Source organism: Strix aluco, chromosome 13 (assembly GCF_031877795.1).
Source record: "Strix aluco isolate bStrAlu1 chromosome 13, bStrAlu1.hap1, whole genome shotgun sequence".
NCBI lineage: Eukaryota > Metazoa > Chordata > Aves > Strigiformes > Strigidae > Strix > Strix aluco.
Genome location: NC_133943.1, coordinates 10,147,541 through 10,175,320, shown reverse-complemented (window position 1 = coordinate 10,175,320; position 27,780 = coordinate 10,147,541). Strand labels below are relative to the sequence as shown.

The following is a 27,780-nucleotide window of genomic DNA, read 5'->3' as shown; positions in this document are numbered from 1 at the left end:
TTTGTGTCTGAGTAGTGGGGGGGAGGGGCCTGGTAGTATTTCTTACATATTGTATGCACTCACCATATTTTTTTCCATTACAGCAGGAGTCAAAGGAAGAGAGTGGATTGCAAAAGAAGAGAACAAAACAGCAGCTGGATAGAACGAAGTTTACTCCTAAAAGAAAAATTGCACGTAGGTCTCAAGTGTGGGGCTGGGGAAGTAGACTGGTGCTGAGCAGCTTCTGCTGTTTGTGTTAGAGATCATTTCCCTTGCAGAAAGGCTGTGATGTGGCTGGGGATGCACAGCTCTTGGAGCAGACCCTTCTCAGGGGTAAAATTTGCCTTTCTGAATAGGCACACTGTCACTTGTTTTCTCCCCAGGTGGCGTGTGCGCAGACTGGTGCACTTCCAAAATAAGTGTGTGAGGTGTCGGTGCCTCACCGAGTTTCAAAACTGGTTGAAGCCGATCTGAAAGCACTGTCAGTCACAAACTGCTTTGCTGCTCAGGCCCCTCTGCTGCTGTCTTTCCCTGAAATGTCGTGATGCTCTGACCTGGCAGTCGGAGCTCGGGAAAGATCTGAGTCGCAGCTGACAGTTCTGTGAAATTATCTGCTCGTAGCGCGGGGGCAGCTGGAGAAGCCAGCAACGTTGGGCATCATAAGGAAGGGTGTTAAGAACAAGAGATTTGTTTTACGTCATTTTGCTGTTACATAAAGTGTTGTTGCACCCACATCAACAGTGCTGTGTGCAGTTCTGGTCTCCGCATCTCAAGGACATGGTGGAGTCAGGGGACATCCGGAGAAGGACAGCCCAAGCCATGAAGGGGAGGGAGCAGCTGCCTTATGAGGAGCAACTGGGAAGCCTGGGGCTGCTCAGTTAGAGAGGAAGGTGGGATCAGAGTTCACATCAGGAAGGCAGTGCCTTACCAGCTCGTGCAGTCAGCGGAAATAGCAGGAGACAGATAGGTTTAAAACGGGTGAAAGAAAGTAATACTTCACACAGCATGTAGTGAACTCCGGGAAGTTTTTGTCGCAGGAGGTTGTGGAGGGGTCAGTACCAGTAGCTTTAATAAGGGATGAAATGCATTCATGGACAATAGGTCTATAAACAGTTGCCAGAGGGAACAGGCTGGGATGTTCCCACTCATATTCTGCAAACAACATTTCTGAATGCTGGGGATGTCCAACCAGAAGGGACCACTGAGCGTGGCCAGGCTTGCCTGCGCTCCCGGGACAGCACCACTTGTTAGAGCCAGGCAGGTGGACCATTGCTCTGCCCCAGAGGAACCGCGCTCACGTTCTTGCGCTCCGCAAGGCAGCGCTCCAGCTAGCGTGTTAAATTCAGAATGTTTTAAAATGGGAGAGATGTTGTCTCCTGCAAAACCCAAAGCAATCACTGAACAAAATGGAGCACGCCAGTGCTCCGCAAGCAGCAGCAGTTGGGCTTGTCAGTCCTCAGAGGGCTTGTGTGAATTAAATTGTTTTTAATAGAGGCCTAAGGCCAGAGCATGAAACAGCCTGGCTCTTTGTGGGAGTTGAAACCCACTGTGCGTGTCCTGTGTCGAACAAGTAAGATAGCAAAGTCAGAGATGGGGGAAGAATTATTCTTTTTTTCTCTTTTTTTTTCTTTTTTTTTTCTTCTTTTTCTCCCAAAAGAAACAGAACACCAAATAAAAGCTAAGCTCCCTCTTGGAGATGCTGTTAAACTGTGACCAAACATAAGGTGCTAAGAGCAGGGAGTTGCTGAAGTTGGGTGTTCTCGCTGCATCGTTGAGTGCTCTGGGTTTCGGGAGCTGGTGTTGTGCAAAAGGTGTTTGGTGTCCTCCAAAAAATCGTGGGAGACAGGGCTGGCTCTTTAGCCACTTTAGAACAGAGGAGTTTTGCTGTGTTTCTAGATGCTGAAATTCTTGATAATAGTTTTTCTCCTCCTGGGGCAACAGCTGCCTTTTTTTTTTTTTTTAGCGTGCATCTCTGCCTCCTCGAAGTGCAGGAGGTTGGGGGTGCCTGTTGCTGCTCGGTCGAAGAGCAGTTGCTTGTTTAAGCACGTGTGATGGTGGGTCTGTTCTCTCATTTATGGGAAGCTATAGGTGTTTGCTTTTAGGCAAATTAAGATTTGAAGTAGTAATTGTTTTTCTCAGTGTCTTTAAATAAATTCTTTGAATTGTGAGGCAAATTGGTCTTTTGTAAAAATTTGATGCTTCTGGGTAGAGCAAATTCTCTCTCCTCAAAACTGGAAAATTTCAGCTATTTGCAGGCTCTGGTTATAAAGCGTATCCTCCCATTTTTGCTTTGTTGTGGTTTTATTCATTTTAACCTAAACCCATAACTAAAATATATCTGTGACGTTTCATCCTGACAGGATAAATGGAAATACAAAACCTAAAGAAGTCTCTCTCTTTTTCTGGAGGAAGTCAGTGCTTTAAAGCACATCTGAATGTTTTTACTGTAATTGCACTTTGGATATGTGGAAATACTGAGATCCTGCATTTCCATTATTTTTGAGTAAATCTCTTATTAGTAAGTGTTAGAACTACAACTAGTGGGGTTTTGCATCTAATTCATTTTGCAAATGTCAAAATGGAACATAAATCGCTTAGCAAATTGCCATATTAGCATTTAAAAAGGCTCTGAAATGGTTTAATTTGTTTAGGGCTGCAATGTCTTAAAAACAGTTTCTCCCTGACCCCTCCTTCCCATCTGTGGGTTTCTTGGATGCCCTGATCCCTGGAGAGGTGCTGGGATTTAGTGCTTCGTTGGGATGGACATGTGGTGAGTGGATTTTGGAGTGTGAGACGCAGAATTCCCAGCCGGAGGTGCCGGTGCTTCCCCAGCCGGCAGCAGGAATGGGCTTCTGCGAGGCGTGCGATGTGTGTGAGCTGAGCGTAACGGAGCGTGTCTGGAGAGGGGTCATTCCTCCCAAGGGCTGCAGGAGCCCCTGCCCCGCTGGCACACTCCGGGAGCATGGCTCACCTCCGCTGCACGCTCAGTGCTCGCTCCTGGAGCGCTCCAGAGGTCTGTTTGCACACACCGGTTGGGGGCTAACGCAACACTCTGGATTTCTAATCATCATAAATTATGACTGGTGCAATCAACATCCAGTTTAATAAAATGCATGGTGCTGAGAAATGGGTCAGACATGGAGCACAAAATGCCGCCAGCTCCGGACCGCTCAGCTTAAAGCAGGTCAAGTCTCCTGGAAGGCGTGAGCAGAGCTGCTCTTTGCTCTCCCTACCGTAATGCCAGGTGGATTTAAACTCGAAATCTCCCCGTCTCCGGAGCACCTACTCAACTGGAACGTGTGCTAAGTGCATCTTGTTTGTCTCTGGTTTCCTTGCCAGAGGCAGCATTTGTCTGGCACGTTCCCGGTCCCCAGAGGGGAAATTACTGTGCCAGGGAGGGAGAAGAAAACAAAATGTACAGTAGTAAGTCGCCAAAAAATGTTTCTTTTTGTTAAGCTTCATGGATGTTGATAGCCTGAACTGGCGAACATTCGAGCCCCTGTTTTAATTTAAGCACGTGGAAAGTCTTGTGTTGCAGGACACTGATCACATGCACTGGTTTTCTTGCACATGTCAGAGTTTGCAGGATTTGGCCTGATTGCTGTGATGGTTTGGGCAGGGAAACAAATCAGCACACACTGAATGATTGGGAGGTGTTTGGTATTGTGAAAATGCTGTGTATTACTGCTGTTCTTGGGGACAGGAGCCTTCTTCATACACTGGACTGTCGTGTGCTTTCCCTTAAAGGATGCTTTTTTTTTTTTTTTTTTCCTGGTCCCTCCTGGCTGTAACATCATAGAGTGACTTTGTCCAAGGACAAAAGATCCCTACGAGCCCTGAGTGCACTGCAGTCTGCCTTCACTTCAACCTTTCTTAATTTTAAAAGAAATTTAAAAAAACCCAACCAAATAACCTAAAGCTAAGTACTGATTTAGTAGGACACAGAAAGGAATCTATGACTGGTAGTCAGAACAGTCCAAAAATGCTTCAAATCCTGCTTGGGTGGGGGAGAACCAGCCTGCCATTAGCAACGAGCTGGGGGAAGGGCAAAGCAAAGCCAAGCCTGCTGCTGTGAGGATGCACCTCGCTGCAGCAGTGCCGTGATGCACGGGCTGTGCTAAGACCAGTGCAATCCCAGGCTGCTTCGAGGGAGGCTCTGTGTTGGTGGCAGCTGGTAGGAAGACGATGGGTTAGAAAACGGGAGTCTGCAATTTCTGAATGCATCTTTATCCAGGGAAACGTCAGTCTCCAAAACTGGCTGTAGCGAAGGCATGTTTTGCGCTTGGGCGGCCTTCCTGTTCAAATTGCGTCTCTTAGAGCTCTTCTAGCCCATCGCAGAGCAAGCCTCTTGGTTCATGCATGAGATGGCGCGTGCAGGATTCTGCCTGAAGGAGGGAGCGGGTTTTGAAGGAAATCTGTCAATTTGTTTCAAGTGAGAAGATGTATTTTTCAGCTCCTGAGAGTGCTGTTGAGTTGTTTTCCAAGCTGCACTCCATTCTGCAGGCATTGTATATTTTAAGCACAGTGCAAGTGTTGGATTGAATCTAAGTAAATAAGTGTTTTCCAAAGTAACTAACTGCTTTGTTTCTAAATAGCCAGTCTCGGCTTCTGGTTTGCTCTGAGGAATATTTCAGGAAGAAATTTTCTGCTGAAATAGCAGTTACAACTGTAGGAAACCTGTTTCCCATGCATGACTGACTTAGTGATGCAGCGGAGTGGTGATGTGAGCAGAAGGGGGATGTATGCATGGGAAAGATCTTCCATAATACCACTAAGCAAGTAACGTTATCCTCCACAGAGCTTTCCACCTGCGGCTCGGGGTGAACAACATGTAGCTCTTTTTCTCTCCGGTAGGTCTCCTGTGGTATTGCAGGTATCTGCATGTCAGAAGGCAGTGAGATGTGCTATTTGGCTAGTAAAAAAGTGTATCAAAGATGATGTGTTCTTTATCCTGCCTTGCTGCTGAGCCAATCCAACATAAAAATGAGCACACTTTGGAAATCTGTCCTTTTCCTCTCTCATTGAACATGTGTTCTACAGCTGTAGAGTGTGTTGTTTGATGAGGGCAAATAAAATGTTCCACTGCAGTTATTATACCCAGGGAGTCAGAGTTTAGGTTGCTGTAGAAACCCTAACTGAAGTTCCTGACTTGGGTTGCCTTTTTCATGTAGTGTTGCCTGCTCCGGTTTTGGTGACATGTTTTCAGGAAAGCTGAGGTTTAGATGTTTTGCTCTGCATCCCTCCTGGGGAGGCAGGACCCTTGGACATTTCTCCTAACATGTTGGATATATGTTGGGTGTTTATGTACACCTGCAGTTGTGACTTGACGTTATCCTATTTCTTCTGCTGTAGAGATGACTGAAGAGGAACAGTTTGCACTGGCCCTGAAAATGAGTGAGCAAGAAGCCAGGCAAGTGAACTGTCAGGAAGAGGAAGAGGAGGAGCTCTTGAGGAAGGCCATTGCTGAGAGCCTTAATGTAAGTGCGCTTCTGTGAAGAGGCTTACTAGGGTTCTTCAGCAACATTGCTTTCTGTGCCTGCTTTGCCACACTGCACAAAAGAAGTCTTTACTGGGGGCCTGGCTTTTTCCAGTGTGAGCTGGAACTACAGCAGTCACAGGGTAGTTGTTTTGTACCATTCCTAGTGAGAGGGATGTATGAAGTCTAACCTCAGCTGTCCCCCGTTTTGGGGTACACAGTTCTGATCAGGATGGGGGGGTCTGCAGTCCAGGTGATGGCTGCCAGTGTGCTGAGGGAGCCCTTGGTATGCTCTGTTGATAGAGAACATGCCTCTCAGAGGATCAACCTTTTGTTTTTCAGAGCTGTCAGCCCTCGGAGTCCTCTGATGCAACCCCTGAGTTGTCTGCAGAAGTGCTGGGCTTGCGAGGCCAAAGCCAGCCCACCGAGCAAGAAGGCTCCGAGATCCTAGGAGGTCTGGCGCTTTGCCCCGACACCCCTCGCTCCGAGTGCAGCTCCCACTCACAGAGCGCCAGAGCTGATGGGAACGGACAGATGGATGTCGCCCGGAGCCCCCTGGTAGTGTTGAGGAGGTTAAGCCAGGAAATCGTTGAAAGCTCACTAGTATCCAGCATAATCGTGTCTCCGGGGAAGGGCCAGCCTGTGACAAGGTCAAGTGAAAAGCCTTCCTCACCAGCAAAAAGTGATTCTAGTAACATGTTACCCAGCACATTTGGAGAGGACCTCATCTCTTTGAGTCCCACCTTTGGCAGGGTGACTTCAGGCTCCTGGCGACTGACACCTCGGAGGCTGTTCACAAGGCCCTCCAGCTCTTCCGAAGCAACAGACCACAAACCAAAAGAGCAGCCCCTGCCCTGCACTGGCCATTCTGCGGGAGAGGCTGGTGCTGGGAGCTCAGCCACGCTCTGGAAGAGCTGGACCGCAGAACGGTGTGGCAGCCCCAGGAGGAGTGGTGGAGGAGCAGGTACCAAACACACCTTGCAGCCCAGGCACGCCGCCAAAGTCTGTGTTGCCACAGAGCAAGCAGAGCAGAACGAGGTGCCCGACGGTACCCCTGAGCTTTGCGTACTGAATGCAGTGGAGGAGAAGCACAAGCAGGAGGAGGCGAGAGACACAGTGCACTATTACTGGGGCATCCCCTTCTGCCCCAAAGGGGTGGATCCCAACCAGTACACCAAAGTCATCTTGTGTCAGCTGGAGGTTTACCAGAAGAGCCTGAAGCAGGCTCAGAGGCAGCTATTGCACAAGAAAGAGTTTGGTAACCCAGTTGTGCCCAGTTCTTCCTTGAGCCAGAATGAGCTTGGGAAAGGAGAGCAGATAAGCACGGAGAACGGGGTTGCTGATGATACAGAAGATGGAGACCCAGATGGGCAGAAGGAGTCTGAGAGCATCACTTGGCTCCTCCCTTCGAAGAGGAGGGAGGCAGAGAGTCCAGGGCACAGCATGGAAGAAGAGAGGAACTCTACTTCTGATGACGAACCGACCACCAGCTACTGCCAGGTAAGAGCTTCGCCGCTGAGCAGTCCTGCTCCTCTGTCCATTTTAGCATCCAGTCCCTTCTGCAAAGCAGGCACTGCTCTTTAATGTGCCTCTTAAATTTAGGGACTTCCTCCCCTAGCCACACGGCTTACTGTGAAAGGACGAGGGAAGGCGTACAGGCTGATACCCTGCTCGCAAATGGTAGGGGCCATCATGCAGCCTGGCAGTCGTCCATTAATGCACCACTGAGATAAAGACTTCCAGCTGACTTGTCCTTCTCTAGAGGGTGTAGCCTGGTGGTGTGTCAGGGTCGGGAGCACAGAGATGATGCTGGCCACCACCAGCTCTGGCAAACCAGCTTATAACCCTGTGGCCGTGTGGGGAGCTCTGCCTTTTCCTTTGCAGACAGAAACGTGGCTTTTGTCCTTGCAGTGCAGCCTTTCCTTTTTGCACCTACGTGTTCCCCTGTGTCCGTACGTGCCTCCCCCTTCCAAGTGCTCTTTTCCTTCGTGGTCCTGCGGTTGTGGCCGGGAGAGGCTTTGCGTGCTCGCAGGCGTCTTCTGCCTGCCCGGGGTGATCTGTCATCCCGGCCGTGCTCATCGTCCTTGTTCTGGTGGCTGGGCACCTTCTCTCCAGCTCGCTTGTCGGGTCTGCTAGACGCTAGGTGTCAGCCTCTGTCTCCGTCAGGGCTCTCTTGTTGGAGCGGAAGGCAGCTTTCTGTCACTGCTAAGTTTAAACAGATTGCTAGTCAGATGAAGTATTTATTACTGCTGTATTTTAGGTTTGTGTCAGCCTTTTCCAACCCTCATTTTTCATAATGACTTCACTCCCGGATCATTGTATAACTTTATCTTCTCTATGACTGAAGCCTCGGCTCTGTTGTTCCTGTTTTCAAGTGTATTTGATCATTTACCCTGGTGTTAGAAAGATACTTAACTTGTTTTGTGATATTTATATTCTGTCTTGTAATATTGAACACTTAGGAAAAACGTCATGTCTGCATTTTCTGGTTGCAGAAAAAGAGCAGAGCAGCCTGTGCTGAAATGTGACTTTTCGTGACAGTGCTTTGGCTTGGGTTTAGCAGATACAGATTTAAACAAGCTTTAGAGGTGACCTGCAGAGGAAAGAAACCAACTTGTGCCCTTTTTCATTTCCTTAGGATAGATATGAAAGACCTGAAAGGTTCTTAAGGCAAACTGCTTTTTTTTCTTCTGTCCCTTCCTTTGGAAATGGAGGTGTCATTAATCTGGAAGATTGGGGTGACTGCAGGTCTATGGAGGTTTACGCTAAAGCCCTTGGAAAGCTACAGCAGCTCGGAAGGGCGTGAACTTTTAATCAGTATTGAAAATTGTGGGGTATATTTTTTATATTATCCGTTTAATGCTAATACCTAATTAATTCTTGGGGAGAAAAGAGGTTTTAGTGGTGCTGAGTGGAAACTTGTAATGTACTCATCCTGACCACAAGAGCTCTCTCAAAGAGCCATAATGTGTATGTAGATGTAGTCTTTCTGATATTTTTAAGGTGAAAAAATAAGAAAAGGGAGGGGGAGCAGACTTTAAAATTTCAACCCTAGCCTAAAATTTGCCAGTCTTTTATTTACTTGATAGAAAATAGTTTCTAAATGCCCTTTCATCTGCCTTATCACACCCAGCTTGAGAGGTTGCTCCCTTCTCTCGCCTCTCTGTGCAGTCACACACTGAGGCCAGCGCAGGTGGTTTACTTGCAAGATCGATCTGTTTGATGTTTGCTTGTGCCTTGTCTCCATTTTTTTCCTTCTATCAAATACAATTCCACTGGCAGTGACAAAGGAGGGGCCCAGAGCAGTCATGTCCCCCGTGTGCTGCATCGCTTGAGATCCCTGCTGCCTGTACTGCCCTGGGGCTCCCCCAGTGCCGCTTTGCTGGTGGGAGATTTGAGATTGTGCCAAGGCTAGAAACCATCCACGGGGACTCAAAGCTGTCCTTGGAAAAGCCTCATGCTTGTACCAGTGAAATGGAGGTGCAAGGGATGTGCTGGAGGGAGCCTGCCTGTACCCCTGCTTTGAAACCCGCACCTGGAGCGGGCAGAGACCTTCCACCCTGGCAGTGGCCAACTCCTGCGACTGCCACCCACAGCCAAGGGATGTTTGCACAGAGCAAATCCTGCTTGTCAGGAGATACAGCTTGTGAACCTGCGCTAACAAACTTCAGTGCTAATAGAATCAGTTCCTTCATAGCCTTTCAAATAAGGTTAGCAGACACTTGGTCTTTGAAAGATTGAGGGGAAAGACCCAGTCCTGGAGAGTTAGTCTGGTGACCTGAATTAGTGCCGTACCTTACAACATATGTGCTAGGAAAACCAAAAACATGGCTCAGTATTCATGACCAGGGCAGAGGCATTGTTAAGATATGCACAGTTCAGGAAAAAGAGAAATAAAAATAAAGGAGGAGGTGTGGTATTTTATGCTAACGATGAATTAGGCTGTGAAGAAATGAAGAACGACGTAGATAAAACAGAGTATTTGGGGTTGGAGTCACTGTAGGGAAATCTGGCAGGAGACTTTGTTTTGGGGCTTGCTGGGGAAGTACATCAGCCAGCCAGGAGTGGAGCTAAGTTGAAACCTGTGGTGGAAATCAAACTCAGAGAGTTAAATAGACTCGAGGAAGGGGGAGGAAAACCCCTTGGATTTCTTTGAGAACTAGCATGAGAAATCGCGGGCCTGACAGCAAGGACTGCTAATAAACCATTGTAATTCCACCTGATTAGAGAGTGGCAAGTGTAACGTGTACACTGAGGAAGAAGAAAGGGATCTGGGTAATGACTGGCATGTTAGCTTGACCTCGGCAGTGCATAAGGCTTTTGAACAAATTTTAAAGGAAAGAATAAGTGGAGTCGTAGAGTGAAATGAAAAATGGGATAAAATGCACACGGATTTACCAGCTGCAGATTGTGCAGGTTAATCTGTTCCCCCTCTTTGATGGGATAGCTGATTTCTGAGTCAAGAAAAATGCAAGAGATCTTATCTATACGAAATTTCAGGAAAGTACTTCTCATGGTGAAACATCAGCTGTACCAGTTGATCAGGTCATCCCAGCTCAGGCAAATAGATTTTAAACTGGGGCAGGTGAGGGCTGCTGGGGTGCTTGAGGGAGTGCAAGAGGACACTAAAATCCTTGGGCTGTTTAGCTCGGCACAAATGTAGATGGAGAAGAGCTATGGTTGCTGCCTACAAGTACATCAGGGTAGATGCTAGGAACAGGCAGAGGGTGTGGGAGGTGATGGACAAGATTGGCATGAGTGGATGGGCATGGACTGTCCAGGAACGTGTCTAGGCAGCAAGGTAACAAAAAGTACTGCCAGGCATTATTGCAGGGAGCTGCTGAAATGCCTTACCAAAAGGAGTGATGGAGGGAAAAAGCTGACTAGTTCAGGATGGATTCTTAGCCATTTTCAGAAAAAAATACTTAACAGACTGGGTGCAATGTCATGGACAGAAACTGATGACCCAGCAGGTCCCGGTTAGCTGTGTACATTGTTTTATATAATATCAGAATTTTCCTTTCCAGGCCTCCCAGGTGCTGCCTACAGAGGATGTGCATGAAGATGGGGAACCCATGCAAATTGCACAGAGGTGAGTAGGCTGATTTCAGAGCATGGGGCTCACTCTGGTGGTGTGGGCTCTTCCACTGTCCTGGCAGTATTTTGGGGTGCAATCTCACCAGAGCTTGGTGGCAGGGCTTGCTGGAAAGGCTGTCTGCAGTCGCTGGTGTCGGATATCCCTGGAAATACATGGCTTTGGAGCAGTGTGGGAGAGAGGAGGGACACAACGGGGACGTAGAGATCGGTTACTCTTGCTACTTTATAAAACGTGCAAGGCGCATCCTAGTACAAGTATGAGGACTTGATCCTTGCCCTCTGAAGCGATGTGACATGGTGCAGCAAAGCTGTGGAGATGGGTAGGTGAGTTACAGTGATACCGTCACGTGGCCTGTCTGGGAAGGCACATAGGCAGCATGGTGGAGGGTTTACTGGATTTCTGTGTGTATTTTTATGTTCTTGCCTTGCTGCTGAAGAGGAAAGAAGGGAGGAGGAAGCCAGACGGCACTGCCTATCAGCCAAAGATAGAGTGCAGTGCTCCAGAAAAGCCACTTCAGCAGATGACAGGTGTGGGACAAGTCAACATGATTTTCTTCAGATTTAAGCCTACTCCTCTTTTCCTTTTTTTTTTTTTTTTTCCTTTTCCTTCTCCTTCCTGTGGGATGCAATTCTGCAGTGAAGGCTGTGGGAGAAGAAGGGCAAATGGGAGAGGATTCAAGGAGCAAGTTACAAGAGGGGGCAGATAATGTCATGTTTTTAATTTGCTGGGTTTTATAATTTAAACCTGCTTTGGAACAAAACTGCCAACTTTCCTCTGATCTAACAGCACTTGGCCTGAGCAGTTAGTATCAATATGCAGAGAGTGAAAATCCCTCTTGCTTGCACCTTCCTAACAAGCTTAAAGCTTGCCTTGGGGAGCAGGAGGAACCTGCGGCTGCTGAGGCTGATGAGTCTGTGACAGCTGAGGTCTGAGCTTGTGTGCTTGTGTAGAAGGCACCGAGGTGTGCGTTCTGCAGCGCTGGCCTCCCGCCTGCTCAAGGCAGAAGAGGCCAGGGCTGAATCTGAAGAGAGAGGGACCTCTTTCCCTTGATGTAGCTGACGGGGTTAGTTTGGGACATTCCCCAGGCTGCCCAGGAGCTCCTGGCTGCCCCCCTTGGGGCTGAGACGCACCTGGGTGCTGTGGCCCCTCCTTGAGCAGCTGGCACATCTGCAGCAAGGCAAGAAATGGCTGCCGTCTTCGCAGTTTCATGCACATTAAGTGTTGCCATCTGGCTCCTGGTAATTTGCCAAGCACAGTCCTCTCTCGGGTAAGGCTCAGGCACCCCGGCCGGCTGGCCTCAGCAGCACTTAATAGGGAAAACACAGCTCTGAGCTGTCTGGAGGTAGTGAAGCAGTTTAGGAAGAGGCAGCAGTGAGAAGGGGCTGCTTTGCTTTCTGCGGGCCGCTCTGCCTGATTGTTTTACACTTTGTGCGGAGCATGGTAGATTGGGGTTTTAATAAATGATTATAGGCTTTGTTACCAGGAGATAGTTGGTGTAGCAAGAAATGTGGTTTGACTTCAAATTGATTAGCCCATTTTATAAATGTCATAGCAAGTTGTTTTGTGCGAGTTCTTTTGAAGTGAGCCCTGATGTTAGACGCAGAGTAAAACACGCTCAGCCTGGATTCATAACAAATGCTTTGAGATGCTTTATTTAGAGAGAAAAGCCACTTGTGATTTCCTATCAGAATTTTGTTATTTATCATAAATCAGCAGTGGCTGTTCTCTCTAAGGCCTGTGGTTGAGCTTAATAAATCTTCTATTTGTCAGTATGGGGATTCATGTTTTTAAAGTGTGTTCTTGCATACTTGATCAGACTAATCAGAAAGCCACGCAAAGCGCGGAGTGTGTCAGCATGGGTGCCAGACTTACTCAGCAATGCCTGCCTGTTTCGGAAAGACACTGTACAGTGTGGGGGGAGGAAAAAAAAAAAAGGAGGAATCCGAAAGTCAAAATGAGAGAAGCGGTACCCGGTGCTGCTCGGAGGAACTGCCGTGCTAATGCTGTTAGGGCTTTGCTGCAGGGAAGCCTTGCCTTGTGTTGCATCCATGCTGCTTCTGGCTGCCGTGCACAGTGATAAGGAAGAAAATTAGCAGTGGGAGGAGGGAGAGGGTAATGCGGGATAAATCAAGTCTGTGTCTTTCCTCTCTGAGGATTTCCTTCCCCAGACAGAAGGAAGAACAGTGCTGGTACCTGCACAACTCTCAGGTCTGCTAACAGTAGAAAGAGTCAAGAGAGTCCCACAGTTGTGAGCAGGTATTTTTGCTCCCCTGACATGAGATAGTGACCCTTCATGCCTTTTTGTCAAGGGCTTCTAGAAGAAAAAATGTTCCTTTTGGGGTTTTTGCTTAGGACAGCATTCTGTACCCATATTTGCTATCTGTTATTGACCACTTGGCGTTGTCTGCTCTTCTGAACTGCGTGAGACAGGCGAGTGTGTGTTGTCACACCTACTGCATTGGAGATTTATATTATATTTATATTTTGAACAGCATCTCTGTGTTGACCCCACTTGGCAGTAAAAGGAGTCCAGATACTGCTACAGAAAACTCTGCTGAAGAAGAGATCTCTGTTTGTCCAGGTAAGAGGCACTTGAGAATGTTTTGAATTTTGTACTGAAAGTTACACACTTATAAAATTCAGAGAAAAGGGAATTTTCAGGTTATTTGAACAAAACAAGATTTCTTTCCCAGCTCTGTTTGTCAGGGCTGAAATTATCCAGATAATTTAGTTTGATTCCCTGGTTTTCGGACCCATTTCCTCTAAGACAGTTCTGTGACCGGAGATTGCTGGAGACTTGCTGCTGAAAAGACACCAGGGTGTTCATCAATTTGGAGGAATCACTCAAAACAAGGTGTCAGGAGTGGTCTCTTCAATGCAGTCAAGAAATTTTCAGATTTTTCAGTGTCAAGATATGTGTAAAGCATGAGAGCTGAAATAATTTTTGTCTTACGTTAATTAAACATATTTGGGACCAACGAGTTTTTCTTCCTTGGTCTCTCCTACTGTGTTTGAGATTTTTCCAGTCCAGGGTTTTAAGTGAGAAAATTAATGAAGAGACTGCTCCTGTTCACAAGCAGCTGTAGAGAGAGAGGTCATGGTGGTGCTTGGAGGCATATTTTGTTGCTAAGGAAGATGTGGAGGTCTGAAGAAGGTGCGACTGCGAGGCAGACCACAGAACGGGAGCTCTGTTTGTCTCGATGCGAGGGAGAGCTCTATTCTTGCTTTGTCTCTATCCCAGCAAGTGTCCCACACGCTTTGCCTGTGTCTAGTCTCACTCCCCATGAAGCTGTAAAGCTGCAGTGGCTTTGTCCTCGCACCACCGTGCTGTGACTTTTAACCCCTCATCTGGCTGTGTTGTTGCACATTGTCTGATAACATTTGTGGCAAGTCTAAAAAATGTTTTGAAGCTGTGAAAATGCTGTTAAGAAATGGGCTAAGTTACATCAACAAGTGAGGCAGTACTTTGGGGGCTGCAAACCTGCGCTGACATGGAGGTGTTTTTCTGCAGAGACCCAGCCGAGTCCACTGGAAGCTATTGAGGCGGAGAGAGAAGAGCTCTGCTCGGGCAGCGAAGACACACCTATGCAGGTAAAAGAGCCTGAGGTTGGGGAAGGATCCTGTTTCCAGTCGTGCCTTCTAGACCTTGGTTCAGCTGGGCTGTGCTGGCGTTTCCCCTTGGGTAGCTGGGAGCTTGGGCTTCTGCTGTTGGGATTGTCACAAACACTTCCCTCTTCACTTTTATCCACTGGTTCGTAACTCCAGTCCCTTTTGGCTGGGGGCTGCGTGCAGCTGCTTCTGGAGCCTTTCAGTCCCATAGCTGGAGAGTTGTTATCAATTCCAGCTCGTTCTTTTATACCAGACGCACTGCTGTGCTGGAGGATGTCATCCATGTGGACAGCAGTGCTGTTGCTTGCCCAGTGCTGTGTGATGGTCAGAGGGACCCCAGGACCTGTGAGGGGAGTCCTCCAACTCATGTTGTGACACACTTTTCCCTTATAGTCCTCTGAACTTCAGTGTTTGTTCTCCACAGACCATCTCCAAGAGGAGAGGTTCACCCAGACACTGGGCTGGGCTAAAGATGACATTGGAGTGTTGAGGGCTGGTGGGGGTCTGCAGTCCAAGCAGAGTGACCTGAGCCCAATAATCTTGATTTCTGTGCAGTAACAGTTAATAGCAATAGTAAGTCAGTGGTAGAGCCATCCTCTTACCTCCCGACGCAGATGTGCGTTGGTTGTGTGGCTCCTTTCCCCGTGTTGTCACACCTGTGTAGCAATTGCTTTGCAGCTGTCATTGTACCGACATCTGACTTCAGTTCCTGCTTCTGATAAAAATCCCTTTGTCTATTAATTTAGAGAGTGATATCAAAGGGGTTGCCAAGTACTCCTCTGGCAGGGTACATGAATACAGAATCGTACAGCTCTTGACAAGAGGATTCATTTGTGGAAAGCTCATTCTGGGAGTCTGCAGCTCGTACAGTGCGTCTGCAGCTCCGATGTCTCATTGTCACAGGCCTCTTAGTAAACCAGCTTCTGCTCTCGTGTGCCTTTCATTCTGCAGGTATCTCAAAGCACTGCTCAGTCAATTAGAGACCGCAGCAAGGAGAGGCGGTGGTCCTGTGCTGAGCTGGGTAGCCACAGTCACCAAAACACGTTCACGACCCATTTGGCTGCAGCCAGGACGCTGCCCTGTCCCTCGTGCTTTGCAGAGGGTGCCCCGGGTCTCACAGCTCTGCCTGGACGGCACCAGATCACCAGCACAGTGTTCAGGAGCAGTGTGGTGGGGCTTCCTAGGGGTTCTTTGACAACATTATTGTTGTCAGCAAGTACCTGTCCGGAGCCTGCAGTCCTCCAGGAAGACAGCAGAAACAGCTACCCTGTTCATCAGCGGTTAGCACGAAGCGGGCGCAGACCGCTGGGACTGACTTCTTCCTAGCAGGTGCTGAGCCAGGACACAGGAGTCTTGTTGTTGAGCTCAGCCTCTAGCATCGCTCTTGGCTGGCTGTTGGCTGCAAGTACTGTCTTGTAGGCAATTTCCTCTGCTAAAGAGGAGAGGCAACAGTCTCTGCCTCTGACAGGGGTGATTGGTTCTGCAGTTGAGGTTTTCCAGACTGACACCAAGGTTTTGTACAAGCGGTTTTGGGACTGTAGTGTCTTTTGTTACAGAATGTTGCATTTCCATTTAAAATTAGTAATTTACCACTGAATGTAGGCGGGCAGGGTGTGCAGAATTGGTGATCTAAGATTGCTTTAAAAATGGCAGCTAGAAGGAGAAGTGCCTGCTGCTTTTCCCATCATATTTTTTTACATGTGTTGTCTGAGTAGGATAATGCAGGTTTGATCTGATCATTCATATTTGACACATCTTGTTTTTTACGGCTCCTCTGTGTGACGCCCCACGGTGAGGACTTCGCAAGATGTAGTGACACTGAGATGTGAGAGCAGGGTATGAGTGCTAATGCTGTAAGTGATGTACTTCAACAGCCTGTGTTCAGCTGGAGGAACTCTTGTAGCAACTCCTCTGCAGAAATCCAGGGCAGAGAGCCTCCCTGGAAATGAGAGAGGTGTAACTGGGGCTCGGTGCTGTAGCCTTTCAGCCTGTGTCTGGGAGAAAGGCGTTTTGTGAGCTGGATTCTCAGCTTAAGGCCCAGTCCTGCAATTTTTTGCGTAGCTCCTCTGAGTCAGCAAAGCACCCTCCTTCCCTTTAGGACATAAAAATCAGGATCAGACCCTCATTTGGAAAAGCAAGTAATAAAACGAGTAATACGACAAAGCGCTCCAGTGGCACTGAGCATCATGACTGACCCCAATTACTGCTTCCCTGAAATTATACTGTTGGAGGGAAGCAGACAGCAATTTTGCTGCATACTGTCTACGTGTCACTGCTTAACCCTAAGAACAGAAAATTCTCCTATATTATTTTTCTATAGGTTTCTTCTACATGGTTAATATTTAAATAACTTTTTAAATCATTGCGGGGAGGGAAAGGTTCTTTCTTAAATGTGGAAAAATCTTGTAGCAAGCCTGACTAGGCAGAGATATAAGTGAGATGGCAGCAGCCTGCTGCGTCTTGGGAACATCAATAGCATAGGGAGCAGGCTGTATCTCTGCGGGTGGGTAGTGGAGCACCTTTGCAGCTGTGTAACCAATGCAAAAAGAGAGTATTGGTGAGTAGTAATGGCACCTGGAGAACAAACACGGGCTGTGACATTTTGCCCTGGCAAAAAGCCACTGCTAGTAATTTTGTGTGACATGGATTTTTAATGGTATTGCCTCTCCTTGATCTGTGTCCCCTGTGATGACTGCTCCAGCCACCTCCTCTAGAGAGGAGGAGCTTCCCGGTGATCTCTCCAGACTCCCCCAGAGCACAGCACCCTCCTTTCATCCCTGGGGGAAGCTGTGTTTCCAGACAGTGCTGCCTGTGTGGTGTGGATCATGTCCAGAAACTGATGAGCACAAGTCAGGTGTTGAACTCTTGCTTTGCCCCATGAATTTTCCATCAGTTTCGCTTCTGAGCTTTCCTGATTAATGGAAGCTTTGCCATTTTTCTGCGGTAGTACAGGTGATGTTTGCCTTAAATGGTGTGCATGGCTGTGCAGGGAGGTTTCACCACGATTCAGAAGGACATGTTGCCTTTGGAAGAAGAATTAGTTACTAGTGCTGCACAGTTTACTCAGCCAGTGGTGTTATTTCTGACCAGTATGTGATGAAAGGAGAATAAAAATTTCCAAGAAAATCTGAATCTGTGGGAGGGTGAGTAGCTACCAGACAGCACGGAGCATTGCACCTGGCAAACAAAAAGAGAAACGGCACAATTAGCTGTCTGGCTAATTTTTCCTCCTTCTTCCTTAGGCTGGTGGAGATGAAGACGCTGGCAGGACTGTGTCTGAGTGCAGTCCTACAGCTGCTGACCATGTGTCATGCCCGCTGTGTGACCAAGGCTTCCCAGCTACGGAGATCGAGCTGCACGCCATGTACTGCAACGGCATCGTGGGAGAGGAGCCTGGTGAGGACAGCTCAGGTCTGCCAAGCGCTGCTTCTGCGTGTTTGCTCTTTGTGCTCGTCCCCCTTTCCTGTTACTTGTGGCCAGGTGCTGCTGTCTTGTACCTCGGGATATTTGGTTCATGGGTGGCATGTAGGGAGGTTTCTCCACTCTGCCTTGTTCCATCTCCAAGCCAGCCAGGAGAGTGTTATCGGAGGCTCCTGTGTTTCCAGCACCTCCTGCACAGAGACATCTCCTCTCTGATCGACTTCGTAATTTGTCACATTATTAGCCCCTTGGAAAGTGTATAAGCCAAATACTACCCCAGGGTCTAGGCCTGGGTGCTTCAAGCAGTACTCATAAGACATGTCTATTGTGTGTTTTGTTGAGGACCTGCAGAGAATCTGCCAGTGGTAGAAAACGGCAGGCTACCGAGCCGCGCGGGTGGGCATCCTTTAGGGCTCTTGAGAAGGGAGAATGTTCTGTACCGCTCCAAGCATGACCTGCAATGAGTCTGACATTTGTATGTGCAAAAATGGCTTGTTCAGCTGCAAGAGATTGCAGAAAAGTTTCCCTCTTGTTCCTCTAAAATTGCAAAATGATAGCTATCGATCTGGGAGCTTGGATTTTTCTCCTTCATGTGAAGAGTGAGGCATAGAAGCACGATCAGAACGCCTGTTTTAATCCTCTTTGCAGTCTTCTCCATATCAGTTTTCCATAACCAACCTTTGTAGAGCTTAAGTGAACAAATACACTGGTTGGTTATCAACATATTCAATAAGTTATGTTTTAGCTGCTGCTTGAAATGTAAAGTCTGTGTTAGCACAATGTCAGGTAATATTAAAGTAGTAGCTTGTAATAAGATTAACTTTTCAGGTTGTGAATATATAATTTTCAGTTACATACTGGGTTATTAAATGCAACCTAAATCTATGATGTTTAAGCAATTTGAGCCAATCGGAGCTAGTACAAGAAGTGTAACTTCTGCATTCCTCTAGCAGGAGGAAGTTTCACCATGTAATCTTAATGCAGAGTTGATGTAGTTTTAAAATACAAGGTCCCTGTTATACTGAATCTTTGGGGTTGTGATATGGATCCTGTCAAGATAACAGGAGCCAGAGTAGTGGCTGGTGCTGCTTGGTGCTTAATTTTGGTGGGGAGTTCTCTCTGCAGGCACAAACTAGCTACTAATGGAAAACATTCGACTCAGGCAAATCACAAATTATCACAGTTCCTCTCCCGTCCTCAACACTGATAAAGGTCTTATCCGTGCTACAAAATGGAGCAGAATTTTTAGTATGCCTTTCAGCAGAAATGTCTTTGGCCCTGTGGTAATTGGGTCCCTGGTGTGGCTGGACTGTGAGTATCCATTGATCCTGGGGAATCCTGACTGTGATCAGGAAAAGGCTTTGAATTCTTTGGCAGTGTGAGGGAATTTGTTCTTTCCTTTGGTGTTGGCTTTCAGCAGGACAGAGTTCAAGGCTGGCCTCTCCACTCTGCTTCCAGACTGGACTCCTTGGGGATGTTTGTAAGGGTAGTTATTTTGGAATTGCTACTCTGCTGTTCTGGCTTGTTCAGAACAATCCCCCCGTAAGAAAAGTAGCATGGAATAAAAAGGATTTTCATCTACAATAATGGCTCTAAGCAGAGCAATGGTATTGGGACAAAATCACAGTAATTTGGGTTTTCTATTGCCAGTTATTCTAGTATTTTCCCTGTAGCGACCAGGCTTTATTATCCATAACAGTCTGTGACACCTGTGTTGTTTGCACCAAGACTCTGCAGGACCGTGGGCTTCCTGGACTTGGAGCAGCACGTAACGTGGGGCAGAATCCTGCCTGCTGGGGCTCTGGCTTGGGGGCACCTCAGTCCGGTTCCCAGCAGCTGTACAAGGGCAACAGTCACCTGGAGAGGTCTCAGTTGATGGACTGGTCAGTGGGGTTTGGGTTGAAGAGGCAGGGAGGATGTTTAGCTCTGAGCAGAGGCCGACAGTGGCTGGGCACAGCTGCGCAGGTACAAAAGGACTTTGTTTGCAGGGCTCTTACCTTGGCATCCCTCACTAGCACGAAATCCATAGGTAAAGCTAATGCATGGGGAGGAAAAAGAGGTGGGAGAACTGTCTTCTGAAGCAAATGCCAGCTCCTGTGTGGGTCCAGAAGCTGTTCTCTACTGCTGCAGCACTGTATGCTCTTGGCTGGCTGCTGGCTTCCTTGAGAGCACAGCAACAGCCTTGTGTGAGAGAAAATCAAAGTTCTGCCCCCTAAGCCATGTCCTGATCTGTTACGAAAAGATGGCTTCAGTTTTCCTTTGGTGCACTGGGTCAGGGGTTCCTGCTCTGGTTTTGGGTTTACTAATTGGATTTACTCCTGATGTCTCTAGAATTGCAGATTATGCAGTCCTGCAGACTATAGCTGTCAGTGTTTTTCGTTTTTAAAATTACAAAAGGCTGGGTTCTTCCTGGTTTTACTTCTCTTCTTCCCTCTTCTAATCATGCACCAAAGTCTTCCAGTGTTATCTATCAGGAGGCCAGCTCAGCCCGGTTGATATTTAAGGACAGGTTTTCAAATGAGTTAGCTGGGCAAGGTGAGTTACAGTTGCTTCCCCTACATATGTACATGGTTGCCCTGGCTGGATGCCCAGACCACCACATACCTGGGCAGTGTGAAAATCTGATCAGGAATTTCCATTTTCCTGTGCTCTGCGTAAATAAAAAAGAAGAGCCTGCTGTTGCATTAGCTACTGTACCAGGCTGGGGAAGGTTCAGGTCCTGTGTTTCCAGCTCACTGACTGGTGTTAATTCCAAGTGAACGAGTGGAGCTGTGGAAGTGCTGTGCCAGCTCCCTCTTCCTTCATGCACTCAGCTTGTGTGAGAGGGGCTCTCCACTGCAGTCACCACATCCATTGCCCGCTGCTGCTGCCAACGCAGGAATCCGCTGGTCTCGTTCTGGAAGCGAGTCTTGGCTGCTACTGAGTACAGCAGATAGTCTCAAGCTTTGGGACATACTCTATTCCTCTTGCCCTCCATCTACATGCTCCCAACCCCTCAGTTCCCAAGTGAGCCCAGGACAATGAGGATTTGGTATGTCCCTTCCTTCCAAGCCTCAAATGCAATGTGATGCAGCTGTCAGTCTTCAGCAGCAGCACTGGTGCTGTTAAAAAGCTTCTGACATCAATAGAAGTGGCACTGATACAGCAGAAAGAGTAATGGAATGGGTGCGGAGGAAAGCTTCATCACTTCTGAGAAAGGAGAAGATGCTGGCGAGCCTGTCACCAAAAGGATCCTGCACAGAAAGTGGTGTGGCTGCTGGTGAGAATGGGGAGGGAGCTGGTGGGTTGTGCAGCGAGGCGAGGAGCTTGGTGACTGTGGCCTCACAGCTCCGCACGCCGACCTGACCCGGCAGCCCCAGGAGGTGCCTGGGGTGGGCGTGCTGATAGCGGGGCTGGGCTGGGGAGGGTTTGCTCCTCTTCCCCAGGGTGTGAGCTGGAGCCAAGCAGGCCAAGGATGACTTGTCAACCAGGAGAAATGCTGAGCCAGGGAAAAGGTTTTTCTCGGGCTACAGAGTGTGTCTGACCCAGCGAAGAGCATTGCATCTGGGAGAGTTACAAGGCTCCTGTCACACAGTGGGTCAGCACTGCTCTGTGGTGAGGATTTCCCCCATGGCAAGTCTTTCCGCGTGTTCTGAACTCCCTTCCTGCGGGCGGCAGTGTGTTTTGGCAGGGGTCATGCCTTGCCAGCTGGCCCTGTTCTCTCTCCTGTGCCTCTGCTTCCAGCAGCACAGCTGGGGGTCTTTCCCTGGGCAGCTGCAGAGCTGGTCCCAGACATCTCTAATGGGCCCATTATGCCAGATGTGTTCACTGCTTTTGGGAGAAAATAGAACTGATTAACACCTGAGCTGGTGCACGAGGCTCCCGAGGTGGTGTTAAGGGAATATTAACGAGTGCACACTGACTTGGAGAGCAGCTTTCACCACGCTGTCAAACGCACGTGTTAGTTGGGTTGTTGGGAGGCTGGGTGGCCTGGGGGGTGGCCGTGGTTATCAGCCCAACTCATCGGGCTGCCACTTCGAATCTGGGCCAGGCTAAGTTAAAGAGAGACGTCCGCTTCAGTGCCTGTCAGAAATGAGCTGTTGGTATCAGTCATCGCCTACAAGACAATACCCACATCCTAGGAAACTCTCGAGCATTTTTTCTTCAGTGTGGATGTCTCCCACCAGCCCCAACAGCTCCTGATCATCTCGCAGTGCGTTTGCTGGTCGTGGCTGCAGATCAGTGACTGCTATTAAGGGAAAGGCCATCCTGTATCAGCATCGTGGATAGATGTTGGGGTTGCCTAATGCTCTGGAAATGGGGTTTTGCTAAAACTCTGAAGGATTCCACTTGTTCCGCACAAAATTTTGTGCATCCCTTTCTTTATCACAGATGATGTGCTAACAATAACAGGTTTCCCGTGCCTATACTCTGGATTCAGACCTTTCTCCTAATGAGAGTATGGGAAGCAATGTTACTGGGCTGTAAAATAACTCCCTGCATTGTCCCCTTAGCCAGCTTGCCCGAGAGTGCTTACTGTGACATCTGTTTTGGAGCTAGAGTCTTTAACATCCCTGGTGAAGCAAGCTAAGCTATCTGATAGGTTCCCTGAGGATCTTTGCTGGTGGTGTGTCAACAGGAATACGCTGAGAGGAATTCAACTGAGAGAGACCACGCTCTGATGTGCTCCCTGCAGATGCCTGGAGAGCAGGTTTGGGAAGGCTGCTTGGGCTTGCTGAAGGAACAGAAATTGTTGGAGCCATCATCAGCGCGCTGGTCAGCCAGGATCTCGCTAGCTACCCGCGTGTGTCCGAGCTGGCCCTTCCCTGCTGCCGCTGGAGAGCAGCACCACTGATGCTTAACCCTGGTAGAGCTCTTCATGCAGAGGCCCCACAGAGCTGTACGCAAAGAACAGTACAGATCATCCCCAGTTCACATGGGCAGTGGAAAAAGCAGCGAGCGTAGGCTAACTGTTGCAACCTTCCCTTTGCAGCGTGAGCTGTATTCCTCCCCAGCAAGACTCGCTCTTCCTACCACATCTGCAGAAGGGCTGGTGCCTCCGCAGAGCCCCCGCCGCAGCTCTCCTTCCCCCCAGCTCACAGGCACCGCGCTCCCTCCCCTGCAGTGGGCACGGGTGCTTAGTTTGGCAGGGAGCGGTGCTGTGCTGCTGGAGCAGCTGTGTAACTCTTCTCCCAGGCTGTTGCGGTGCTGTGCATCAGCTTTAAAATTACTGTAAACTACATACTGTTGATACAGCTGTTTCTGGCAGAAGACAAGTTACAGTGTGAAATGGCTAGCTGGCTTCGAAGTCCAGGGAAAGTAACTTCTTCAGTATCCCCCCAGAAAAAAAGAATTGGCCAGCTACCTCTTCTGCAGGAAGAAGACCCTGCCCGTCCCAGTCCAGTATTTCTTTGCCTCTGCCATCACTTCTGCTGCAGCCTTGAGTGGAAGCGATGGAAACTTTTTGCATTCAGACATGTTGTAGGGATGCTTTTGAGCTGGATGGCAGGTAACCCTTGCTGTTCTTCCCCCAGTGCTCACCCGGAGTCGGAGAGAGGCAAGAAGTAAAGCTGCCAGTGGTGGAAGCAGCCCAACATCTTTAAGCATTGACAAGTAAGTAGGTATGCCTGCTCTTCCAAGATTGTTTCTGTGCTTCCGTTTTAGCTTGCCTGTGGATGTCTTTCTTCCTGTGTAAATGTTGGCCATCAGCCTTACAGCAATGTTTCCCTAAGAAATTGCCTTCCCTTGGTGCCTCTTGTTGCAGTGCTGGCTATATTTAAACCGAAGCAAGAGGAATTTGCTGTTCTCAGATTGTTTATTTTTGCACTAATTCCCTTTCAACCCGAGCCATGGTGGGTCAGGGATGCGTGGTCTCTGGCCCCTGTGGGGGGAGCTGTAGCTAAAATGCTGCTAACTCAGCCAGTTCCTAATGGGAGATTTGAGCTTGGTAACCCTGGGAAAAGAAGAGGCTAGGACAGGGAGGCTGTCAACATGGCACCTGTAGTGATATTCTTAATTAAATTAGACTTTCAGAATAGCAGTGGCTTTGTTTAATCTCTTCCCATGCAGCCCCTCCTCCTGCCACCCACACAAAGCATCATAAGAGAGGATCTGACAGTAAAATCCCTGCTATGGAAGCAATTTTGCTGTTACAAACAGTGGATGGCAACATCACTAATGGAATTAGGCTAATTATAGAGAGGACAGCTTCTGTTTAGACACATTATCTGGGTAATCAGCACTGACTGGAAAGAAAATACGGGAAAAGTGCTGCAGAGTTTTGCTCGATGGGGGCTCTCCGTACACATTTTAGAGCCTGGGGTGAGTTTTACTAGGAGAGTACTGCTTATCAAACTGAACACAATGCTGCTGGGGCTGGTCCCTGGGGGCTCGTCTCTTCTTGGAGATGGTCCATTCCTGAATAGCTCCCCGGGTGGACACTCCCCTCCTGAAGAACCGGTGCCCTCTCCTGCACGGTTCAGTCCCCGCCGAGAGCTGGTGTGGAAGTGAGTGTAGCTGTGTAAATCCACACCTGACCTTCCTCTCCTTTCACCCAGGATAATTTTCATCCCAAGCACACTCAGTTGTCCTGCGTGAGCCTGGGCATCTTCTACACAAATGGGGGGGCTTGAGGAACACACTGTGCCAGCCCCCCAGCAGGAGCACATGCTCTGCAGTCCTCTCCCAACATGGCATGATGTGGAATGGAGACAGTGCAGAGAAAGACTTGATTTACTAGTCAGACAAGTTCATCCAGCCCTGGTAAAATGTGTCTCTGATTTAACACACTTGGTTTGCTTTTCAGGCAGAATTCAACTCCCCTTTGCAAAGCCCTCGCACTTCATTTCTGTGGATTTTGACAGGGTGCTTTATGTCTGGGGAGAAATCAGCGGTGTTTGAGATAGTTAGATGAGCAGATTTGATTACCGTCCCGCTGCTGCAGCAGCAGGATACAGAGGAGCAGGCAGGGAAAACTGATAATCACTCAGTCTTTGCGATTGGTGCCAGCCTGACCCCACTGAGCGAGACCCGATCTGGTGACACGTCTTCTCCGTGGTGTGGCCTGGAGGAGGAAAGTCGCTGCTGGTGGCCGGGAGCCTGGTGCAGGGCGAATCCTAATGCAGTGCTCTGTCCTTTGCTGCCTGGCAGGTGTGAGAAGTGCTACCTCTGTAAGTCACTGGTGCCACTGCTGCAGTATCAGAGGCACGTGGACAGCTGCCTTCAGGCTGCTAGGCAAGCTCAGGGAACCAGGAGGCTGCGAAGAGCCAAGGTGAGGGGCAACCCTGCAGACTGTCTCCTTTGCTTTGCGCTGGGTTTGGGGCTGGGTTGGCAGCAGGAGCTGTTTCCCTGGTTGACGGGATGAGCTGACCTGGTGTAGGATTGCCGGTCCCTGTGGGCCACCGTGGCCAGAGAACTTATTGCCCTCCTTCCCGCGACGCTCTGTGAGAGCATGGACCAGTCCCAGGGGTGAGCTAATCCAGCAGAGCTGCCAGTAACCTCTCCAGCAGGCAGACGGCCAGGGCTGTCCCGCTGCCAGACAGCGTGCCTCAGTCCTGCGGGCTTCCTCGGCTGAATATAGATGGAGTGGAGGGCAGTGTCAGGGTGACAAGTGTATCTGACTATCCACAAGCCCTTTCCCATTCAGAGCTGGAGCAGGGGGAGCCGCTTGGTGCTGGGAGCGAACCGCAGCATCCCGGGAGAAATGTGGGGGAGCGAGTGCAGTGGAGATATGCTGGGTGTGGGGGACGTGCCTTGCTAGAGGAGGTGGGAGGCAGGAGTGTGGGTAGCAGCTGGCTCACAGTCACTCGCCAGGTGTTGGCCCCCACTGTGCTTTTTCCTGCTTGTGGCAGTCCGGGGGAGCACAGAGAGGGTCCTTCCAGGCCTTCCCACTGGTTCCTGCGGGCAAAGCCCTAATGCTGCAGCTTTGCCTGCACTCAGAGATGTGATTCTCAGCATGAAGATGCAACATGATGTCTTAGTTTCGTATAATCCCTTAAATCCATCACAGGCCTCAGCCCTTTGGGGATTCAGATGCAAATGATGAGATTTCTGGTTGATGATTTTGGCTGGGACACAGCCAAGTGCTGTGTGGTTCAGAGTGCTGCAGGACACAGCTGCTCCTGCATGTGACCGGCTCTGTGGGGGCTGTTTGACTGTCCCTGTGCCCCACAGCTGGCTGGTGTGTGGGGTCCTGCACACAGACATGGACACAGGGCGTGGGGGAAAGGTGCTGGAGCCGGGCAGCCCTTGGGGATGGATCGGCAAGGCTCTGTGTGTCCTCTGGCCCTGCCTTGTTCTGAGGGGACAGCTCAGGTGGCAGCTCACTGGGAGAGCAGGCCATGCCTGGGCATGGGCTGGGCTGTTTGAAAAGCTTCCTAGTGGTACTGTTGGGCTTGCAGGTTCCTGCCATGGCCCATTTTGGGGTGCTTTGCAGCTCCAACCATGCAGATGGGATGCCAGTGCCTTCCAGAGCAGTTCTGGGGGCAGGGAGCAGCCCGGAGAGGGGACTTTGCTGGGCCAGCAAGGCTTAAAGCAGCCAGGTCAAGTGGTCTTCCCTGAGCCTGCATGACCGGCGTGGCTCACTCTTCCCCGGGGCTGAGAGGGGGCACAAGATGTGCGTTCCTCATCTGGCTGTGCCCTGGAGAAGGCCCTTCCCTCCAGCAGCAAGCCCCTTGTGCCCTCAGACAGAGCGGGATGGAGCCTGCCCATGGAGGCGCAGTGCTGGGGGATGTGCCTGAGCCGTGGCAGACCCCCTGGTGCCCACATTTCTCCGTTACAGCCCCGTGCTCGCTGGCTGGGCTTGGGGGGTGACTTCCTGCACCCTGGCCTCCCTCCTTACCAGGCTCTGCTTTGTTAACTGCCCTCAGCTGCCTCTGCTCAGGCACTGGTCAGGCAGGGCATGGGGCAGTGCCCTTCCTGTTGGCAGCTGGCTGTGCTCAGCTGGAGGCCCTGGCACCACAGCACTCTCACTTGTGTCCAGCCTGACCTCGTGGGCTGGGGGAACGTGTGGCCACGGGGCCACCCTGGCTACGGGGCTCCCTTGCAGCAGCGCTGTGACGGTGATTCTTCTCTCCTTGGCAGGACATTGGAAGGCAGGAGAGGGGACTCCTCAGGATGCTGGAGCTCTCGGAAAGCAAGTCTGCAGGTGGGAAGCTGCTTCTGTGCATGCCTGGTTGGGTCAGGGCTGCTCTCTCCTTTCGCTCCTGGCTCAGCCTGGGCTGTGCTGGGACAGCAAATTCCCCTTGAAGGGGTCTGTTCTTCCCGAGCAGAGCAGGGGGCTGTGGGCTTAGCTGGCTGTTGGCATCCCCCAGCTGCCTGCATGCATCCCTGCCTGCGGCCACGGGACCTGTGCCAGTGCCCAGAGCCCTCGCAGGGGTAGGGATGTGCTCTGAACCATTGCACCAAGAAATGTCCAGCTTCCTGGGGGGTGGCGGAGTGCCTCCCGTCCCTGCCTGCGTGCTGGTGCTTCCCACCACGGATCCAAGGACAGGAGAAGACGAGGGGGAGAAAATGCTCCCAGCAGCACCCATGGCTCATGCTGGAGGACGGCCAGGCAGGGCTGACACTCGCTCTTGTTGCAGGTGCTGATGCGGGGACCCCCCTCGCTGGACTAGGAGACCAACACTCCCCTCCCGCGCTCTCAGCCAGAGACGGGGGGCCGGTGGCAGACAGCCCCAGCTCCCTTTGGCACCTTCCTTTCGACGTTTCCCCTGTGAAACCCAGCGTCTCCTCAGAAGCCACAGACTCCGGGGTAGACGTGGAGCCGCGTGCGGCTCTGCGCTTGGGCAGCCAGCAGCAGACCAAAGGCTGCCGCCGGAGAAAGCGCAAGTTCTGAGGCCAGAGGTGCGGCAGGACCCCCCCTCCCCGGCTCCCTGCACCTCAGCGAGGGTCTGCGCGGCACCGTACCCCTGCTTCACCCGCAGCCTTGTTCTCCCACCCCCCTTTTATATGTTTTATACGACCTGTGCAGGGAGTGCCGGGTGGAGAAGTGATTGTGTGTTTTATAGGTGCCTGTGCAGCTTTGCTCTCTGTTAAAGAAATGGAAATATATTTATGTATGTTTTTATGAAACTGCAGCAACACCGAGGAGCTGTGCTGTCTTTCACTGGGGAATGGGAGGCGCTGGAGGGAGGAGAGGAGGAACAGGAGCCGCTGTGCCCAAAATCACACCGCCCGTGGACTGTCCTCGGGCCCTGGGGGGGGTGGCATTGATCGGGGA

The 27,780-nt window shown here is 49.9% G+C and overlaps 1 protein-coding gene across 12 annotated transcripts in view; it reads left to right on the top strand.

The window, feature by feature from the left end:
* The window catches only part of UIMC1 (ubiquitin interaction motif containing 1), a 39,096-nt gene extending 11,449 nt beyond the window's left edge, over window positions 1-27,647 (top strand). For 4 of the 12 annotated variants that reach the window (XM_074839092.1, XM_074839094.1, XM_074839093.1 and 1 more), the window contains 12 exons: window positions 84-174; window positions 5,332-5,456; window positions 5,798-6,955; window positions 10,468-10,547; window positions 12,726-12,809; window positions 13,046-13,134; window positions 14,065-14,144; window positions 17,405-17,573; window positions 23,096-23,174; window positions 24,711-24,831; window positions 26,643-26,706; window positions 27,143-27,647. In XM_074839092.1, the coding sequence (XP_074695193.1) occupies window positions 84-174; window positions 5,332-5,456; window positions 5,798-6,955; window positions 10,468-10,547; window positions 12,726-12,809; window positions 13,046-13,134; window positions 14,065-14,144; window positions 17,405-17,573; window positions 23,096-23,174; window positions 24,711-24,831; window positions 26,643-26,706; window positions 27,143-27,396 (2,394 nt within the window). In that variant the 3' untranslated portion in view covers window positions 27,397-27,647. Of the gene's footprint in view, window positions 1-83; window positions 175-5,331; window positions 5,457-5,797; window positions 6,956-10,467; window positions 10,548-12,725; window positions 12,810-13,045; window positions 13,135-14,064; window positions 14,145-17,404; window positions 17,574-23,095; window positions 23,183-24,710; window positions 24,832-26,642; window positions 26,707-27,142 lie in introns of those variants that run through there. The other 8 variants (XM_074839096.1, XM_074839097.1, XM_074839098.1 and 5 more) reach the window with 8 other exon arrangements.
* The last annotated feature ends 133 nt before the right edge of the window (window positions 27,648-27,780 follow it).